The 22,214-nt window shown below is 45.3% G+C and overlaps 1 protein-coding gene across 2 annotated transcripts in view; it reads right to left on the bottom strand.

The window, feature by feature from the left end:
- The window catches only part of LOC126538679 (uncharacterized), a 79,577-nt gene extending 59,123 nt beyond the window's left edge, over window positions 1–20,454 (bottom strand). Inside the window, exons 1-2 of one of the 2 annotated variants that reach the window (XM_072289805.1) lie at window positions 20,282–20,454; window positions 4,828–5,004 (exon numbers count right to left, since the gene is read on the bottom strand). In XM_072289805.1, the coding sequence (XP_072145906.1) occupies window positions 4,828–5,004; window positions 20,282–20,376 (272 nt within the window). In that variant the 5' untranslated portion in view covers window positions 20,377–20,454. The remainder of the gene's footprint in view (window positions 1–4,827; window positions 5,005–20,281) is intronic. The other variant, XM_072289806.1, reaches the window with a different exon arrangement.
- Window positions 20,455–22,214: the final 1,760 nt, after the last annotated feature.

Below are 22,214 nucleotides of genomic sequence, written 5' to 3'. Positions count from 1 at the left end.
GTCCCTAAATGATCCTGTCCCTCTGCACCTAGCATGAGGTCACGTGAGGGATTTTTGTGCGACATTTAGACGTACGCTCCCTCTGCGGCGGCAGTGAGAACGCCGGATTGGCCGCGGCTGATCTCGATGATGGTCTGCGTCCCTAGCCGAAGCGCATAGCTACCTCCGTTCTCCACTGCGTGTACACTTTCTGCCGCACTCCTCCGTGGCGGCGACCGCGCGACAGCCTGTGGTGTTCTCCGGTTGCCGAAGGACCGGCTCGGTATCAGCGTGTCACGGTGCGCACTTCGCAAACCGAAGCGCATAGCCACCTTCAGTTTACTCGCTAGCAGCTTCAGCGGCGTCAGTCAGTCACTGCCATCTCTTCGCCGCACAATGTTCCTATGCGCCTACGAGCTGCCTCCTTAGACCTCCTGATAAGCGAGGCATTTGCGCCAAGCCGCCCCCCTTTTACGGTGGCTGGTGCAAAATGTACTGCACGAGTGTCATTGTCCGAGGCTCACAGAGGGTTTATATTACAACATAATCCGTCTGCCTATATAAATATATTATTCTGTTTAAATGCTGGCTACTAATAGGTACCAAAAATATCAATGCCTGTACAGTACACAGAGCAGGTACGATACCTCAATGCGAAGCAGGAACGAACAGGTTACAGAGGTTGCTTCCATAACTAGGGATGAAGTCAGGAGGGCATTGGAAGATATGAAACGGCGAAAGGCGGCAGGGAAAGATGGAATAGCAGTAAATGTAATGAATTATCGCGAAGACATCATGCTTGAAAAGCTGGCTGTCCTTCATACGAATTGTCTCACGACTTCAAGGGTCCGAAACAACTTGAAGAATGCCAACATTAGACTAATCCACAAAAAGGGAGACGTTAGAGAATGGAAAAATTATAGGCGCAATGCCTTGCTTCCAATATTATATAAGATATTCACCAAGATGATTTCCAATAGAATAGGTGCAACACTAAACTTCAGCAGACAAGGAAAACATGCTGGCTTCAGGAAGGGATACTCCACAATTTATCACATATATGTCATCAATAAGACAATCGAGAAATCCGCTGACTACAATCAGCCTCTCTATATGGCCTTTAGAGATTACAAAAACGCATTTGATTCAGTAAAGATACCAGGAGTCATAGACCAGCAGTCATAGATGCGTTAAGTAATCAAGGAGTACTGGAGCCTTACAAAAATATCTTGGAAATATCTACAGAGATTCCACAGCTACTTTTATTCTACAGAAAAAACAAAGAGGAGAAACATAGCCATAAAGAAAGGGGTCAGACAAGGAGAAACAATCTCTCCAACGCTATTAACAGCGTGCTTGGGAGAAGTATTCAAACGATTAAACAGGGAAGGCTTAGGAGTAAGGATCGATGGCGAATATCTCAGGAATGTTCGGTTTGCAGATGGCATTGTGCTGTTGAGCAACACTGGGGACGAGTTACAACAAATGATTGAGGACCTTAAGAGATAGAGTTCAAGAGCGGGGTTGAATATTAATATGGAGAAGACAAAGACAATGATCAATCACCTGAGAAGAAAGCAAGCATTCAGGATCACCAGTAGGCTCTCGAGTTGGTGAAGGAGTACGTGTACCTAGCTCATTTACTGACACGGGATTCTGATTGTGTGATGGAAATTTATAGGAAAATAAAAATGACTTGGAGCGCGTACTACAAACTGGAAGCTTACCATTGTCATTGAAAAGAAAGGTGCTAACACCGGCGCTTTTACCGGTGCAAACATATGGGGCAGGAAGTTGGAGACTGACAAAGAAGCTTGAGAACAAGTTAAGGAGCGCGCAAAGAGCGATTGAACGAAGAATACTAGGCATAACGTTAAGAGACAGAAATAGAGTGGTTTGGATCAGATAGCAAACGGGTGTAGCCGATATTCTAATTGACCTTAACAGAGAAAAATGGAGCTAAGCTGGTCATGTAGTGCTTATGCTTGGTAACCAGTGCACCATTAGGGTTACACAATAGGTGCCAACAGAACGGGAACGCAAAGTAGTCGAGGAGAGTAGACGACTAGGTGGGGCGTTGAAATTGGGAAATTCGCAGGCGCCAGTCGGCATCGGTTGGCGCAGGACAGGGGTAGTTGGAAATCGCAGGAAGAGACCTTCGTCCTACAGCGGACATAAAATAGGTCCGTGATCCATGATATGTATACAGTGAACTCTCACTTGAGTGAACTTCGAGGGACCGAAGGAAATAGTTCACTTAAATGAAAGTTCACTAAACTGAATATTCACTATACCAACATAAGACATGGCATACAGAGTCAAAAGTTTAGAGTGCAATTCATGGAGCAAACTACATGGCATCCATAGTGTTAGAAATGTGTGAAATGTAATTTGTACATATCAACAAGTACAAGGTTCATAACGGTAATAATGCTGCCTTTCTCGCTTAGAAAAGAATCTGTAATCTTCTTCTGCACTTGTACTTTTAAAGCACAGGAAGTAACAAAACTGTCCAAGGAGTCAATGTTTTTGTACACTTATTCTGGCACAGCTTGCTGTTCAGACACAAAGTCTCTCAACTTTCCAATGTACCCTACAACCTCAGCTAGAGTTATAGGGCTTGAAAGTGGCTCGGCAGTTGCCTCTTCGCCTCTTCTTCGCCTCTTCGTCTTCTTCGCCTCTTCTTCAAAAGAAAGAGACGACGACCCTGCCACGACTAGCCGGTCGGAAAAAATAAACACACACCACGTGGTTTGTGGTGTGACAGATCGCCGCTTTGCTCTGATTGCATTGTAAGCGCCAGCGATGTTACTTGTTCATGGCCTCTGAGATTACATGCTTGCTTGTTTTGTGCGGGCTATCTCGGAGGCCATGCCTTGTTGCCGTGCGTTTTCCGCGCTGCCGCTTTGCCCCAGGGGCACTGTAGCGCCAGCGACGTTACATTGCCACTGGAGCGGCGGTTTGATGAGGGCGGGAATCGGTTCTGATCGTAAAAATAAGCTTCGGCCCTCCTAGCGAGTTCGTTACTGAAATATTTACTGTTCCGAAATTCGTTTAAGTGAAACATTTTTGCATAGACTCTATAAAAAAACTGCCGGGGATTTTTCAAAAGTTCGTTATTGTGAAATATTCGATAAACCGACGTTTGTACAACTGAGAGTTTACTGTATATATACCGGAAGGACGCTTTTTATGCACCTGTCTTCTTGACTGTGTGCAGAATGCATCAAGAAAATTTTCAAAATTATGCTTTTAAAATAGCGCAAGTAGCCTTTTCAGAGTAGCAGCTTGTAGCGCGTGAAACAATGGTCCCAACTCTTGATAGTCGTGTAGGAATAGTTGAAAATAATATGGCAATTCTTAGGCCGCACGCGTGAACCACCAACGCAAAGCGTTTACAGCAAACTATAAGCTTAAATGAAACACGACCCTGCATCAGTGCGCTCACATTACAGGTAGCACCGCGTCAGGTGTTGTTTCCTTTCTGGAGTACTCTCAGGAGACAACCCATCGCTGGCCTGCACAAGCAGGTGTAGGCGTGAAGTGGGTTACCTTGACGGTGCTCTCCGTAAGTACAAGTATGTGCGGCTCAAAAGCCACCAGTGTAGACTGCTTGAGCTTCAAGAAATAGGAAAAGTCTGCCTACTGCTGTGCGTGCAGCAGTCGTTTTTTCGTGAGGTGCAGCCGCTGCACTTGAAGCTGAATTTTATTATTCTTCGTGGCTGTTGATATTTGTCATCGTACTTGCCAAAAGGTCAAGTTTCTCATCGGGAATCACTTTGTCGACCATCTTTGGAAATGTTCACTGCCTCATTGTTGTAGAAGTATTGCTTCTTCACTTGTTAAACACGCATCATTTGCACATTTTTCATCGTTCCGTAGTTCTTGGTGAATTTACTAGCCCTATATAAATAGGGGTCGGATGCCTTACTCTGCTTTGAGATGCCGTTGTGTATTTTTTCACAACAAACAATGGCAGAAAAAACTTGCAGGGTCTGTATTAGTTCAGTTTTTGCACCGGCTTCTTCTAAACTCAAATAAGCTGCAGGAACACGAAACGCATTTAAGCCATAAAAGCAGTGCCTGTTACGCAAAGAACAACATCGGGCGAGACAGATGCCAGTGCACAATATTCTCAAGATTTCGAGCACCGGGCTCATGAGCTACGTTACTTCTGCGAAGGCTACATCATCAGTTAAAAATGCTTTATTTAAAAATGGTTGCCACATTTTCGAGTCTCAGTAGCACTATTGTGAAAAGATGTCAGGGGAGAGTGCGCACGCATATGGCAAAACATTTTGATTCAGAATAATGTTTACTTTCTAACGTTGGTGCTCCACTTTAGAGAACGAGTCAGATGGCGACCTGTCTAGCTTATACTAATTTTTTCGAGAAGAACGTCTAGATTTTAAAGAAGATATTCAATAAGGCTTCGAGTGAGGCCAGGTGGTATGAGATGGTGCTGTTTACAGCGCCATACATTTAAACAAATGACAAAGAAGAAACTGACATGCATACTCAAGCTTGCTGGTATTGTAGAAGCTTGAAGTGTTTATCAATATTACCCATATTCAGCGTATGGTTAACAAGAGTTACGTTTCGACCTATGTTTGTCCTTTGAGTGACCTCTGTTCACTCGTCAAAAAATGAAACACTTTTACTAGCGGCCATTGCGAGAAATGTAGCACTACTATATCGCCGCCTAGTCTAGCACTCACTTCTATTTTGCATTGCACACAGACACTTGCTGCATACTGCCACATATAATGCCACTTATATATGGCGTTGCTTTTAGGAAGTGGTATACCAGCTACTATGTTGAGTGTAGCACAAGAAGGCCGTTCTTACAGCGGAAGAATGAGCAGTGTGCCGCAGTCATCTCTGTTCGTGGCGCATTTTCCCGTCTCCCAGAACCGAAGGCTCCCATTGACGCAGTGGCACATGGTGTTGACAACAGGGCACACCGCTTGCTTGTCGTTGCACAGGCATGGCGCGCAGTGCTCTTTTTCTTGCGGCCTTGGGATACTAGGGAAAGAAAGTCAGGAATTTGCAATCACAAATAGATGAAAGGCTAGCGCTTGGTCACAAAAGCAAATATGTTACTTGTTGCGTAATCTCTAGCGCATATGACGGCACACCATGGACGTCGTATAATCTGCGAAAGAAGCGTTAGAACTTCGCGTGAACATTTATAGGGTTAAATTTATACACACGAACCGAGTATAGCGCTGTAGTAGCCTACCCTTTACAAGCTGTTGCAGGGATAGCTTTGCAGTTACATCGCTTATCACGAAGGGCGTGCAAAGATGAAGAATGAACGTCTAAAGCGATGAGTGAGATACGGGGCGTCGCAAAGGCCGCTAGCAGCACGCCTTTCATGGCGGGGTAGTCGAAGCGGCGTCATCTCCAAGTGAGGAGGGGGTGGTAGTTGAAGTTGGTCAAACTGTGGTTGTAGGAAAGATTCCGGGTATATGTTTGGAGGAACAGAACAAGTATTTTTTGTGCACTGTTTGTAGTAGTCTGTATGGATGGCTAGTGCATGGAACGTCACTGTCACTCACATTTTCTATTTCAGATGAAATGGTGACTAAGCGAACAATTAAAAGGGTTTACGGTTCGTACCAGTGTTTCCTGAAGAAAACATTGTCGAAGATCTTAAGCGAATTGTGTTATATGGTACCGTTTCCTCCGTAACGAAAGCTACAGCGCAAAACGCGATTTTCGAAGTGAATCACATTCTGCACAGAGATGATTAGGCTATGACAAGGGCCGTCATTTTCTTTTTCAATTTGTGGTGAAAGAAGTTAAACAGCAGACAAATGAAGATGTAATATTTCAAGCAAACGTAGTTGAAGATAAGGACAATATGAGAGTTGCGTTGATTTAAAAGTTTCTTTTTGTGGAATGAAAGGGTAGTTTCTGAAATTCTGAAGAGTTATAAATGTATAGGATAGGCATATTGCGATGATTTATTTCGTTTACCGTGATTTATTAAGAACACTAGTTCAGCTATTCTTGCTCATAAGCTTTCCTTGGCTATGATGACAAGAGTACGGAGCAGAAGTGCGCCTGTAACAGCGCTGCAGGAAGTATTCAAGAGCAATGTCTTCACGCTATATTACAGGAAAATTAGAGAACATATTTCAATTGTTTTACTTCCAGCATGGAATTTAAAATAATACTTAGGATTTACCAGCCAACGACTGATATTTTTTGTATATACAGTTTCGGCAGTCCAGTTTTCCACATCCGAGACGTTCGGTTGTTTCGCGCTGACCTAAAAAGAAGAGTGCTGCCCGCGCCTTTTGGTGAGTGTTTGTGACCTTCGGTCCTGCCTGCTAGGTCAGCTGAAAGATTGGCGATCACCTTCAGCGAAAATGATTGTTGATATTTACAAAACAAGTTAGCGCAATATGTGTGGGAAAAGGAGGGGAACCGATCGGGATATCAAGAATCGTCGGCGTACACAAAAGAATCCGCGAGCTTACCTATGCTAGGCCGTCTTACCAACAACTGCATTAACAACGTGTTCTTAACGACAACGCGGCCGCGGGAGACACCAAAACTGAGTGCGTTGCTGGCTGTTCACAAAACAATTACTCATATTATTACGTGGTAGTGGCGGTCTAGAACATAGCAGCAACACTGTGAATGGCGAAACTCTATAGTGGGCGCCCATCTGCCCAGAGAAAGAGGATGCACTAAGACCACAACGATAGCGGTGTTTACCGTAAGTGATCGTCGAAAATAATGAGCGGGTCAAGCACGTCGCCTTTCATACATGAGTCATTGAAGCTTGCAGAGAAATCACTGGTGCCCACGTGTCTTCCAGAAAGTACTACGCAATTGGCGTCGAGCATACATGCAGTCAGATTACACAAAGTTCGGTGACAACAGACAGCGGATAGACCCTTCGATGACATTCGAAAAAAATCCGATACATACAGGCGTGTCCTGCGCAGAGCGATAAAATTAGTTGGATGGTAAAACGCGGCCACCACATAAGATAAACAAGTGCACGTGTCAATACCCCCACTTTAAAGCATCATCTTCATGCTGGAAACAGCAGGAGGGCGAAAAACAAAAGCAAAGTTTGTAAAATAGTAACAAAGCAATGAAGAAACAAAGCCCTGAATTTCGTTAGCGCTGGTAGAACGGCTTAAGGCCCACAACGTGGACAAGTTCAGGCAACGAGTAACGCCACTGTGATTGCGAAGTGCCGTCTGGCACGGCATCATAGTTGAGTGCTCCAGTGTGTCGGATAATCGTGTGGGATCAGAAATGGTCTCGCAATAATTTCTCACTGAGTTCTCGTCGGCGTATCGGGGTTTAAGCACTGTCGCCGGCCTGGTATTCCACATAGCGTCGTCGAAGATTGTAGTGCCAGATGTCTGTCCTCAGCCAGTTCTTGATGTGGGGTGAGAAAGAAAAACTATTCGCCGGGTTGATACGCAACCCGCCCAAAACAGTCGTTGAATTTGTTCCGGAGGCTACAACGATTGAGAAGACGCTTTAAATGCGCGCCAGGCAATAGAACCGCCGTGTGGTAGCGACAAACTTCGCCCACGCTCATGCTCCAGGCGCCGATAACCAGCGCGAGACGATCAGAGTGGTCGTACGGGAAGAGCTGCAGAAGCTGTTCCCAAAGTGGAAGCCTGAGTTGGCCTCGATCGCTGACATAGGTAAAGAAGAGGTTCAGTGGTCGCTGGAAGTACGAGAAGTTCCGGCATCCCCGGCAACCCCAGCCAGAAGCGATGATCTACGCCACCGTCACCCGCAGTCAAGGTCCGTTTCAGCGACCGCGTCAGGGCCCCGTAACGCCGCAGTTGCATCGTCCACGGCCGCCACCGCCAGCACGCCCACCCGTCGCCCAGCGCAGCTAGCTGAGGAAGACGGACACCTGGCGCGCCCTCGGCTACAGCCAGCTCTGACCCGCCATGGTTGCTCGGTGGCTGTGGTGTTGGGCAGCGGAGCACGAGGTCGCGGGATCGAATCCCGGCCACGGCGGCCGCATTTTGATGGGGGCGAAATGCGAAAACACGCGTGTACTTAGATTTAGGTGCACGTTAATGAACCCCAGCTGGTTGAAATTTTCGGAGTCCTCCACTACGGCGTGCCTCATAATCAGAAAGTGGTTTCGGCACGCAAAACCTCATATTTTACCTTTTAACAGCCCGCTCTGCTATCACTGCTGGGAAGCCGCACATGTCTACTGCCGCTGTACGTAATGCGACTAGAGACTACTACAAGGGACCACCGCGAACGCGTCGCACCCACAGCAAGGGTAACGGCGACATGATATCACCGACTACTTTGCCGCCATTTAGTGGAGACCTCGCGGCCACAAGGCTGCTACCTGTCCCTGCAGTGCCGATCATGCGTTCGCCCAGTTCTAGAATCATGCGTTCGCCCAATGCGCTCATGCGTTCATGCAATGATCATGCGTTCGCCCAATATCTAGAAAACTAAAAGTAGGAACCAATGGAGGTGCGGTTTCTGTCCATCGAAATGATGAAGATCCGCCGCCGCGACGACGACGCTTCAAGATCTATCTCGGTGCAGTACCAACGAAGTGACGCCACGATCTCGACTTAGCCATGATCTTTTTGGTTGTCTCAGGTAGAAGTCCATATTCCGGGGGCAGGTGGTGTAATCTGTTGGTGTTGTCTTCGCGGTCAGGGTTTGGAATACGCCTTCTCGCGGGTATACGGTAGCTGAACGCAACGCACCTCCACCATAAGTGAACTGTATCTTAGCGCGAAAAAAACCTCAAAGAGAAGAAAGGTGGACAAATGTAAGAGCAACGTTACTTCTTCATTTATACGAAACCAACTAGCCGCACAATCAACTGTTCTGGAATCCAACTCGAACCGATGTCACGTGGTAGTGACGGTCAAGAACATAGCAGCAAAACTGGCAATCGTGGAATTAATTCGATATTGTGCACACGTGTGCCCCGAAAAACAGGCTGCACTCAAAGCATAACGATAGTGGTGAACACAATGGTTGATCGATTAAAATTTATCAGCGGCCCAAATGCGCAGGTTTTTATCCATGAGTTATCGAAGGTTCCAGATAAATCGCTGTCGCCCGCATGTCTTCCAGAAAGTACTACACAATTCGCGTGGGCCATGCACGCAATCAGATTACACAAAGTTCTGTGACAACAGACAGCGGATACACCATGGATAACATTCGAGAAATTTCCGATACATACAAGCGCGTCCTGCGTCGAGGGATAACATTCGTTGGACGGTGAAACACGGTCAACCCATAAAGATAAACAAGTACACATGGTAATAAGCGATTTCTATAAAAAACAAGCTTAAGAAATTCGCCCCGACTTAACTCTGTCTGCATTCAGTAAAGCATCTGAGCTATGCATGGTCAAAGAAACAACCTATGCCAAACACACCTGGTCTATGCGTGCAAATTCATGTATACAACCTGCTCTTACATAGCTTTTCCTTCATATCCAAGAGAAATTATATGCGCGCTTTGGCCTAAGTGAGCGTGCGCATGACGCATGTTATCCCCGTGATCTAGAACATTCCACCCTGAACATGCCCTACCTGTGTTAAAAAAAAAAAATGAATAGCACTAAGAACTCTCATAGCCAAACTTTCTTATCCCGTACAAGCAGCTTTGTTATGTGCGCTTCCGCTATTTGTCGTTTCCCTGGCTTTCTTACTATAAACTTCCAATCACCCCTTAATAATGTTTTTGGGGGAACTGTTCCCTGTTTCCTGTGTGCTCGTTAAACTCAAGCGCTTCAAGGAGGCCACACGTAGTAAAATCGACCGCTCGACAGATATCTTCACATTCTAATAAAAATTGCTGCATCCTTTCGTTAGCCTTATCGCAGCAAGCACCAGCTTCTTTTGCATTGATGTATCTCCCTCAATAAGCGTGTATTCCAAGGTATAATGATATCGCTTCGAAATATAAAGTGCTTCCCTTTGAGTTTTCATAAATAGTTGCTTTTAGGATTTCACTTTTTCCTCATAAGTAGTTACTCATAGCAGGTTTCTTTTCCAGTGCGGCAAACCATGAGATTATCTATGAATTTCTGAATTCCGCTTGGTGGTCTTTGTTGCCATTTTGCACATCATACGGGTCGTGTACTTGCTGGTAAGCTTCCAAGTTCTTTTCCTCTACTGTGAGTCAATACTTTTCATGAACACTCTCGCAACATGTTTAATTTCATATTCATAAGGATTTCTTCGAAATTAGCTTTATCTGAGCATCCCTTACTTCTCCAGCCGATTTCACTCTGCCCAGCTTCATTTCTAGTCTTTAAAGGACCATCGAAAGCGAGGTGTCCCATTGACCTCTGGTCTCCGTCGTGTTCTGATTGTACTCCTGACTTCAAACAAAGAACCGCATTTCCAAATGGGGGTCTTGGAACCATTAGACCTTTTGATTAGCCGGAGCACCTGATACGTATTGTATCCGCATATATAGTGCTCGTTTTTTCATTACGGCTGCATTTCTCCTCCCCTTTGCTGTAATGTATGGCCTAGTCATTATCGTTTTGCATATGTTTATCTATCTTGCCTCAAGAAAGCACATAGCAGAGCCACACCTTGACAGAAGTGTTCAATTCTTTGAGATGTGTAGCAGCTTCATCAGTCGAGGAGTGACGCCACTCCGCGGAGTTGAGAGAAAACTTGCAGTCGAACCTCGCTGGCTTTGTCTTTACGTTCGCAGCTTCGCCGAGCACGGTGAGGGTGGGTAGAGCTTCGCGGGAAACAAGGAGCGGCGCGGCTGGGACACAGGTGATGTGATGTCATTGCTCTCCGATAAACACCCGCACGCTCGATTTGGCAGTTTCCAGGAGCTGCCGGGTAGACGGCGTCGGAGCTAGCATGCATTGAGTTAGCAACATAGAACTAAGGCGTGGCGGTTGCCGCCGTGTAGCGTCCGTGCAGCGTCTGCCACACGACACCGACGCATACGGCGTCTCAGCAAATCGGTTTTGTTGCGGTGGGCGTCTCAAATGGCTCGACGTCCCAACCGAAGCCTCGCACAAAGGAAAACGGCATTGATTTTTCGGTAGAACTTCCGCCTGCTCCGCAGGTCACAAGTGTTTGTTATAGCAGAGTGACGCATAATTTAAGAGTGCAGCTCGCTGGCGCCCGATCCTGCGTTTCGTGTCGCCGTCGTGCGTCGTCGTAACAGGCTCCGTAGCCGGGGCCAACGCGCTGCTCTAGCTGCACTAAAACCCCTTGATAATTTGAAAGTAGCGACAGCCTCCTCTCCGGGGTGCTTTCCTCCTCAATTCTTCTCTCCTTTTCTCCTTGCCTCCCGCGGACGGGCTGCGGCATTCTATGGAGGCACGGTATTTTGGCCAGTTGCACGCCTAGTGGTGTTGAAAATTTTGGGAAGTAGTGATAAGCGCATTGATCATGCTTAAGGCAACATTTATGTAGAGGTTGCTGTTTCCTAAAGCCGAATGAACGGGGTAAACTGGTGTAAAAGGAGCTTTAAGGGGAGTTCGATACAGCAGACAATTTTCCTTCCACATGATAAGAGGCCTTACTTTCTGCGTCTGAACTAGTACTGCTTGTGTCACCTCCCTCTGCCTGAGGCTTATTAAGCGAAAGCCTTAGATCTATGTTTCAAGGTCGTGTTGTGAGGTACAGAAATTATCACGTGACCCAAGGAAGGCCGGAAAGCAAACCAAAGCATGTTCACCCATGTATAAGAGATGGTTACGGTTTATCAGTTATTCAATTATTGATAAGGGATTCTATTAAGATTAATTAAGGTGTAATAAGGAGGAATAAGGTGTGTTAAGGAGAATTAAGATGGATAACGGTGGTTAAAGGAGGATAATAGTGGATTAAGGATTATTAAAGTCGATGAGGGAGGATGAAGGTGGATTTGGATGAAATATGTTTCAGTGCTAAATATAATTGCCTGCAGAATATTTCTTGCACAACTGGATCATGACCAGAATAATGATTGATTGTTCAATCTTCGCAATCAAAGCCCATTGATGCAGGATATCGGCTCGTGTTAAACCAATAGAAAAAGTTTCCGCGTAGTACAAAACCGGAGAAAGGTGGTTTTAAAACATTCGCTATTAAAGCGAAGATTCCCGGCCTCCGCCTAGATGTAGATATGAACAGCAAGCGTGCACGATTATGTGAACGCCCGCTGCACATTGCCGGTATCCGTAAGAAAACCGAATAATAATCGTCGCCCACTCATGCGTGCGTGCAAGTGCAGTTCAAAGCAAATTCTAAAAATGCAAGGTGAACTTAGGTATCGCCTAAGAGACGCGAATGTGAAAGCCTTGTAAAGCCTACTGTAATTTACCTTAATCTCCCTCCATCAACTTTCGTCCACCCTATTCCACCTTAATCCTCTTATTGGTCGCATTCCTTCTTCGTCAACCCTAATTAGAATTATCCACCCTAATCCACCTTAATCCTCCTTCATCCACTTTAATCGACCCTAATTCTCTTTATTACGCCTTAATCGTTGCTCATGCACCGTAATCGTCGTTTATTCACCCTAATCCATCTTAATCTTCCTTCATCCATCTTAATCATCCTTAGTACACCTTAATTCTTGTTCATGCGCGTTAACCCACCTTAATTCACCCTAATCAATATTCATCATCATCATCAGCCTAGTTACGCCCACTGCAGGGCAAAGGCCTCTCCCATACTTCTCCAACTACCCCGGTCATGTACTAATTGTGGCCATGTTGTCCCTGCAAAGGTCTTAATGTCATCCGCGCACCTAACTTTCTGCCGCCCCCTACTACGCTTTCCTTCCCTTGGAATCCAGTCCGTAACCCTCAATGACCATCGGTTATCTTCCCTCCTCATTACATGTCCGGCCCATGCCCATTTCTTTTTCTTGATTTCAACTAAGATGTCATTTACCCGCGTTTGTTCCCTCACCCAATCTGCTCTTTTCTTATCCCTTAACATTACACCTATCATTCTTCTTTCCATGGCTCGTTGCGTCGTCCTCAATTTCAGCAGAACCCTTTTCGTAAGCCTCCAGGTTTCTGCCCCGTAGGTGAGTACTGGTAAGACACAGCTGTTATACACTTTCCTCTTGAGGGATAGTGGCAACCTGCTGTTCATGATTTGAGAATGCCTGCCAAACGCACCCCAGCCCATTCTTATTCTTCTGGTTATTTCAGTCTCATGATCCGGATCCGCGGTCACTACCTGCCCTAAGTAGATAATCCTCCTCAAATCCACCTTAATTCAATCACTAATGAATCATTAATTTTCTTAGCTAATCATTAATCTCTTATACACGGCTAGACAGGCTTTGGGTCGTTACTGGTCTACCTGGGTCGCGTGATATTCTCTGTTCACAACGCGACCTTCAAACAGAGACCTAAGGCTTTCGCCTTAAAACTAAAAAAAAAAACGCAATGTGGACTAGCTAGCGCTCCTCACCTGCAATACCACAGATATACTTACCGCAAATTTTTTCGGGGCCTGCATTAATTGTATGACTGACGCACACATCGACGTAAGGAGAAAATAATAGCTCCTCTGCATGTCGCTATGTGCGACAGAAGGCTGTATCATCGCTCAGAATTCTTCACAGCGGAAAACAAGCTATAGTCCTTCTTTTCCCACTGAATAACAACAGTTGGCGACTTGCGAGGTGATGGAGTCCAGCCAGAATATTAAGCATACTGAGGACAGCCCACTTTTTATGCAACGTACAAATTGCCGCAGCAAAAATGCTGATGAGCAGGCCGGAAGAATTGAAAAAGAAGAATACAGCATTAGGGGATGCTTTGATACGAACAATAAGACTCCTCACCTCTCAAACAACATTGTTCTCTGTCGGAACCAGATTCTGTCGGCCAATGTTATGCAGACACTGCTTCCTGCGCAAGCCGTCACGCTACCCTTGTGGTATCACAAATATTGCATAACCATCTTCAGGCTTCTTGCTGCAGTTATATGCGCAACAGTACGGCATAGCGCTAGCACAGAGAGCAGGAAAAACAGCGTACAACGCTCGCTACGCCTAGTTAAAGCTCCGAGGCAGCCGAGCTGAAGAGATAAATGGCGTGGACGAAAAAGAAAAACACAAGGAAAACGCAAGCACCACGCGTTTCCAAGAGCAACGGCAGGGAGACCAATCCTCGTGCAGAGGATCAGGCGCAGGACAGCTTCCCGCGGGAGGGCAAATGGCGAGGAAGAGGCAAGGAAGTCGCGCGGTGGCATGAGAGTTAAAAGAGTGGCGGTACTTTGAAATTGTGAAGGGACTTTAGACGAGCGAGGGTAAGGTGTACACGCAGTGGCGAACGGCCGTGACTATGCGCTTAGGCTTGGGCAGCAGCACATCATGGACATCAGCCGCCACTGAGCCGTCGCTGCGATTGACGCCGCACAGGCGTGCCATTGGAGGAGGAGCGAAGAAAGCAAGGCTCACGCCATGCGTGAGAGATGGCACCAGGAGCGTGCGCAGCTTAATGTACACTCGTCCATGGCGACGACCGCGCGAGAGAACGCGGTGTTCACCAATTGCCGAAGCACCGGCTCGGTATCAGTGGGTCACGGCTCGCGCTTCCCAAGCCGAAGCGCAGAGCCACCTTCAGTTCACTCGCTAGCTGAGTCAGTCATTCGTTGCCATCTCTTCGCCGCATAGCGTTCCTATGCGCCTACGCGCTGCCTTCTGCGACCTCCCGATAAGTGAGGCAGTTGCACCAACCTACGCTCCGTTTACGGCGGTTGCTGCGATATGTTCCGCACGAGTATGATGGTCCGAGGCTCACAGGCAGTTTATATTACAATATAATGCGTCTGCCTATAGAAATAGTTTATTGTCAGCCAGTTCTTTCTAAGTCATGAGTGTGGTAACCGGTGGAAGTCCTTCGTCTGCCGCTGCTGCCAAACGAGCGGCCTGAGTAGACGCCCAGCGCCGTCTCTTCCCGAAGACAGAAGTGCCCTACGCAAGTCGAGCTGTTCCATCTATTTCGCAGACCACAAAGCTTCCTTCTTAACAATCAAGAAGTGGCCGTGGAGTGTTTCTTGAAGAAGGAGTGATAAAAAATGATGATGAAAAGTTGTCTCTAAACTGTACAGACATGTTTTGCTCGAATTCTTGGCCTCAGTATATCGAAAAGCTGAAACAGCTGCGCTCAAATTTTTCATTAGGAATTATCGTAATCGTAGGCAATTTTTCTTATGCTACCGCAATAAAATATAATGGGCAGCATGTAGCACACGACGGCTCAAGAAACGGGTATGCAACCGAATAAGTGAACTGCTGCTAATGAATCTTACCCTGAAAAGCCTTTGTCCTTACTCTGGCTAAATATTTATGTACACCTTCATGCAATAGTACATAATGGTTTAACGATGGTATAAATATGTAGCAACAACACATTTTAAGCTTTCTTCGGATCCTTTAAACTAGCATGTTGAAAAAGAAATAAATGATGGCTAAAACTGGGATGTGGAAATGCTGGCTAGACATAGATACCAAAAATGTGGTGTCCAAATGGCGCATAATTTTTATTTGGAATTTCCCGCAGAGCATACCGTGGTCTGACACCATTGTAAACGATGGGTCGCCCATTGCAAGGAACGCGCAACAAATTTAAGCGACTAGTGCGTCCCCCCAGCCACCTCGATGGACCTTGCAGATAAAGCGGAAGATTCACTCAGCATTGAAACGCGTTGTATGGAACGACAAGACGTGCTTGACCTTGCATAATCACCACAATACGAAACGAAGTCCAGCAGTAAGAGAAAGATTAGAACGAATTCTTTTTGCATGTTGCAAGCGGACCTAGCCTTGTAGAAGTTTCTGGCACTTTCTCTGCCTCAACAACATCTTTCAACTGCGATGCGGTCTAAAACAGTTCGCCGTCCATCTAACAGCAACATGCATCAAAAATTGAATGTACTCAACCCCGTGCGTGGCTAGCTTTGGACAGTAAGCGCTGCGTTCTGCCTCGCCTGAGTACGACGCCGTTGTGCATATTGATGTTGCTGTATCCGTTACAGCTGATCGTGTTCACGCTGCTCTTCAGGGCTCCTCACTACGAGTTCCCTTCCCGTAGCCCTATCACAACACAACAGAAATCATTTGCTAAGCGTAATCTTCTTGTAAATATGAAAATGTAGTGACGCCACTTCCTGTTCCCTATGCTACATTTCCTGCTTCTCGGGAAATGGAGCTTATGCAACGCTAATCCTTACGAGGAAACGCATGCGGTCACGTGCTTCTCATAGTTCGAACGCAGCTTGGCATCTATCGTGATTTTTTTTTTTACAGTTGCTTTCAGATTTTCTTAATTGAAACGAATAAGTAGGCGTGCCTCGCTTCCATGCCTATTCCTATGCCTGTACAATATCGCGCATTCATCTAACTCAGGCGTGCCGTTACAATCTTGGCATCCTTGCCAATGTAAGGAAAGATTTGAAGGCAATCCATCCGTTAACGACCTTTTATGTTCCATTAGCCTCTGATCGACACACCACCCCATTTTCCCTACGTAGAAAGGGCCACAGCTCAATGGAATTTTACATACCAGACCCATACAACAGTCAGTCAAATTGTGGATCTTGATCTGCTTTACTGTACAAATATCGGTTCTGTTTTCCCTTTCGCCCGCTTCTTTTTCCTCTGCATGGCAGTGCATATATTACCTAGCCCATTGAAAACAATGAAAACAACAGTAACACAATAGCTACTTGCAACTTTCGTGAGCCTGCGCGATACTGAATGAATGTAGAGAATAGCCACTACTCTTTTCTTGCTATTACTGCTTTCTGTAATCACGTCCGTTCCCCTCGAAATCGACCTCTTTAGGCGTTGAGCCACAATGGCCACTGCCACGCCAGGATAACGTGCTTCTAATAGGCGATGGACCTGTGCATTAAAACTGGCGCTCATTTAGTGCATGGACGATTTGGTGAGAGAAGACTTAAGGCACGACATGGCAATTCGATTTTTTTACTACTTTGGGATGGTTGGATTGAAAGTTTAAAAAAGGCTTCGGAGATCTACTGCTTCGAAGATACCTTAATTCAAAGCTGTAACGAACAGGTTACAGATGTTGCTTCCATAAGTAGCGATGAAGTTAGAAGGGCTTTGCAAGATATGAAACTGGGAAAGCGGCAGGATAATACCGAATAACAGTCAGTTTAATCAACTATAGCGAAGACATCATGCTTGAAAAGCTGGAAGTCCATTATACAAATTGTCTATCGAGTTTAAGGGCTCCAGACGACTGGAAGAATGCCAACATTATACTAATCCACAAAAAGGGAGACGATAGAGAATTGAAAAATTACAGGCCCAATAACTTGCCTCCAATATTATTTAAAATAATCACCAAGATGATTTCCAATAGAATAAGCGCAACACTAAACTGCAGCCAACCAAGAGATCAGGCTGGCTTCTGGAAGTGAAACTCTAGAATGGATCACATACATTCCATCAATCAGGCAATAGAGAGATCTGGAGACTACAATCAGCCTCTCTTTATGGCTTTTATAGATTATGAAAACGCATTTTATTCAGTAGATATACCAAGACTCATAGAAGCGTTAAGAAATCAAGGAGTATAGGAGGCTTACATTTCATAATAATCGTGGAAAATACCTACGGAGATTGCACAGCTACTTTAAATCAACTGAAAAAAAGGAGAAAGATACCTATAGAGAAAGGGGTCAGATAAAAAGAAACAATCTCTCCAACGCTATTCACTGCGTGCATGGGAGAAATATTCAAACTATAAAACTGGGAAGGCTTAGGACTAAGGGTTGGCGGCGAATATCTCAGCAATCTTCGATTTCCAGATGACGTGCTCAATCGAGCAACACTGGGGATGAGTTACAACAAATGATTGATGACCTTAACAGAAAAAGTTTAAGAGAGGGGTGGAAGAATAATATGCCGAAGACAAATACAATATCAATAGCCTGACCAGAAACCAAGCGTTCAGGATCGCCAGTAGCCTCTAGAATCGGTGTAGGATTACGTTTCCCTAGCTCATTTACTCACAGAGGATCCAAGAAAAAATGATTTGGAGCACCTACGGCAGACATTGTCATTTCGTGACTGGAAGCTTACAATTATCATTTAAAAGAAAGGTGTAAAATCAGAGCATTTCACGGTGCTAACATATGGAACCGAAACTTGGAGACTGACAAAGAAGTTCGAGAACGAGTTAGAGACCGCGCATAGTGCGACGGAACGAAGAATGTTAGGCGTAACGTTAGGGGAAAGGAAGAGAGCGGTGTGGCTGAGAGAGCAAAAAGTGATAGCGGATATTTTAGTGAACATCAAGAGAAAAAAAATGGAGCTAAGCTGGTCATGTAATGCGTATGATTGGTAACCGGTGTACCATTAGGGTTACGGAATGGATGCCAACAGAAGGGAAGCGTAGTCGAGGAGGGTAGACGACTAGGTGGGGCGTTGAAATAACGAAATTCGCAGGCGCCTGACGGAATCGGTTGGCGCAGGACAGAGGTAATTGGCGATCGTAGGAAGAGGCCTTCGTGCTCTAGTGGACATATAATAGGTCCATGATATATATATATATATATATATATATATATATATATATATATATATATATATATATATATATATATATATATATATATATATATACATACATACATACATACATACATACTTACATATATATATATACCGGAACGATGCTTTTTATGCACATCTCTTCTTCACTGTGTGCAGAATGTTTTCTGATTGGTACGACAATTTTCGAAATGTTGCTTTTAAAGTAGCGCAGGTAGTGTTTTCAGAGTAGCAGCTTGCAGCATGCGCAACAATGGTCTCGACTCTTGATAGTCGTATCAGAATGGTTGAGTATAATAGGGAAATTCTTAGGTCGCACGCGTAAAACATCAACGACAAGCGTTTACGGCAAACTATAAGCTTAAGTGAAATACGACCCTGCATCAGAGCGCTCAAATTACAGGTAGCGTAGCGTAACGTGTTGTTTTTTTTCTTGAGTACTTTCTGGAGACAACCCATCGCCGGCCCTCACAAGCAGGTGCAGGCGTGCAATGGGTTAGCATGATGGTGCTCGTTGTAAGTGCAACTATGTGCTGCTCAAAAACCACCTGTCTAGATTGCTTGAGCTGTGATAAATAATAATAGTCTGCCAACTGCTGCGCACGCAGCAGTTGTTTTCTCGTGAACTGAAGCCACTGCACTGGGAGCTGAATTTCATTATCCTATGTGGCTGTTGCTGTTAGTCATCGTACTTGCCAAAACCTCGTTACTCAAACAGAATCATTTTTCGACTGTCTTTCAAAACGTTCACTACCTCACTGATACACAAAAACTGATTCTTCATTTGTTAAACACGCGTCATTTCTACATTTTTTTTCCATAGTTTTCGGTGAAATTTATAGCCTTATACAAATGGTGGTCGATGGAGAACTCTGGCTTGCAATACCGTTGTCTATTTTTTGACAGCGTTAAATGGCAGAATTAACTGGAGTCTTTGGAGGCTCGAATAAGCTGCAGGAACATTAAACGAATTTAATCGGTAAAAGGAGTACCTATTCTGCAAAGAACAATGCGCGCAGAGACGCATGTCATTACACAATTGTCTCAATGTTTCAAGCATCGGGCTCGTGAGCTACGTTATTTCTGCGAAGGCTACAGCATCCGTTATAAATGCTTTGTTTAGAAATAGTTGCCATATTTCCGAGTCTCAGTAGTACCGTTGTGATAAGATATCAGGAGAGAATGATCATACATCTTCCGAAACATTTTGATTCACAATAACGTTTACTTTCTAGCGTTGGTGCCAGACTTCGGAGCACGAGCAACCTGACGACCTTTCTAGGTTAGAGTGAATTTTTAAAGAACTTCTGTCGTTTAAAAAAGATGTCCAATGAAGCTTCAAGTGAGGCCAGGTGGTATGAGATGGTGTCGTTTACAGCGCCATACATTTAAACAAAGGACGAAAAAGGAACTGGCACGCATATTCAAGCTTGCAGGTATTGTACAGCCTTGAAGCGTTTACCGATATTACCCATATTCAGCGTCTGGTTAACAAGAGTTACGTTTTCACCTCTGTTTAACCTCTGAGCGACCTCTGTTCACTCGTCAGAAAATGAAACAGTTTTACTATGCGCCTTTGAGGGAAATTGAGCCCTATAATATCGCCGCCCCATCCAATGCTCACTTCTACTTTCATTGCATATAGCCACTTGTTGCATATTGCCACATCTAATGCCACTTAGATATCGAGTTGGCTTTAAAATATGTTGTAACAACTACTCCCTTTACTTAGGCCAAAGAATGCGGTTCTTACAGCGGAGGAATGAGCAGTGTGCCGCAGTCGCCCCTATTCATGGCGCATTTTCCCGTCTCCCAGAACCGAAGGCTCCCATTAACGCAGTGGCACATACTGTCGACAACAGCACACACCGGTTGCTTGTCGTCGCACTGGCATGGCGCGCAGTGATCTTCATCTTGCGGCCTTGGGATGCTAGGGAAGAAAAGTCCGGAGTTTGCGATCAGAAATAGACAAAAGGCTAACGCTTGGTCACAAAACCAAATGTGTTCCTTGTTGCGCAATCGCTAGCGTATATTACTTCGCACGATGGAGCTCACATAAACTGCTAAAGAAGCGTTAAAACACTGTGTGAACATTTATAAGGTTAAATTGATATATTAGAACCAAGGAGAGAGCTGTAGTAGCTTCCCATTTACAAGCTGTTATGCAGTTACTTTCATTGCTCATCACGAAGGGCGTGCAATGATGAACATTGAACGTCTAAAGCGATGAGTCACATACGGTGCTTCGTAAAGGCCGCTTGCAGCACGCTCACCGCAGTGGGGTAGTCGCAGCGACGTGTTCTCGAAGTGGGGCGGGGAGTGTAGTTCAACTTGTTTTCAACCGTGGTCGTAGGAAAGACTCCTGGTATACGTTTGGAGCAATAGAACAAATATTTTTGTGCACCGTTTAGAATAGTCTATATGGCTGGCTGGTGCACCCGTCACTGTCACTGAAAATTTCTATTTTAGGTGAAATGGTGATTAAGCGAACAGTTAATATGGTTTACGGTGCGTACCAGTCTATGCTGAAGAAAATGTTGTCGATTTTAAGCGAATTGAGTTATACGATACCATTCCATCCGTAATGTAAGCTACAGCGCAAAAGGCAATTTTCGAAGTCGAGAACGAACTGTACTTATTTGATTAGGCTATGACGATGGCGATCATTTTTGTTCGGTTTGTGGTGAATGTGTTACACAAAGAGAAGTAATATTTGAAGAAAATGAAGTTGAAGATGAGGACTATATGTGCGATGCGTTGATTTGAAAGTAATTTTATTCGTGGAGTGTAAGGGCTCTTGTGCGGAATTCCGTTTTCTACTGCTCTCATTTTACGAGTAGTTTTGCGTGCTTTCGGGAGGCGGCGCTCCCGAGACCTTCGGCGATAGAAGCAGAGTCTGCTAGATGTCCGGAGGAGACACACGTCACAGCGTCAAGTGCTCCTAGAGGGTGCGACCACCTCATGAGCGACACAGGCAGCGACGACACCATGCTGTACTACTCTGCTTCAGACGAAGACGGTGACTACTTGACAGTTGAGAGGCAAAAAGGAAAGATGAGAATCGTCACTGCTTCGTCGTCTTCAACTATGAAGACGGCGATGGAAAAGAAAAATGACAGGGCTCATACCATCCTTCTGTTGTCTGAGACGCCGACCGAACACCTGAATCGGCTAATTAGTCAAGCCATATTTGTCACACTGGAGGCTCCTGTTCCACATAAGATTACAGAAGTGAGAATTAACACCCGTATGAACATTCTCGCGGTCGATGTCTGGGACAGAGTGGTGCTGGATATCTTGAGAACAGTCAAAGTGCTGGGAAATATTAATGTTCGCGCCATAATACAACAGGACAGTGATACTTCATCAGGTGAGATTTATGACGTCCGTGAGTCAATCAATGACAACGATCTACCTATATTGGTTGAACCCGCCACAGCAGATGTCACTATTATTGAAATCTGTTGCCTCGGAGAATCGCGTTGTGTGAAGATAACCTTCAAGGGAGGAAGCTCGCCGTCACGCGTGAACGTTGGATTTTTTCGTCATGCAGTGCGACTGTTCTTAGATAGGACATGTCAGCGGCAGATGCGAGAATTCGACTGTGTGCCCAAAATGCTCGGAGCAGCACAGCGCTGATGCTTGGCGTGTGACTGATTTCATGTGTGGGATCTGCTCTGGTCCTC

Source organism: Dermacentor andersoni, chromosome 8 (assembly GCF_023375885.2).
Source record: "Dermacentor andersoni chromosome 8, qqDerAnde1_hic_scaffold, whole genome shotgun sequence".
NCBI classification, from domain to species: domain Eukaryota; kingdom Metazoa; phylum Arthropoda; class Arachnida; order Ixodida; family Ixodidae; genus Dermacentor; species Dermacentor andersoni.
This window is presented reverse-complemented; position numbering and strand designations above follow the sequence as displayed.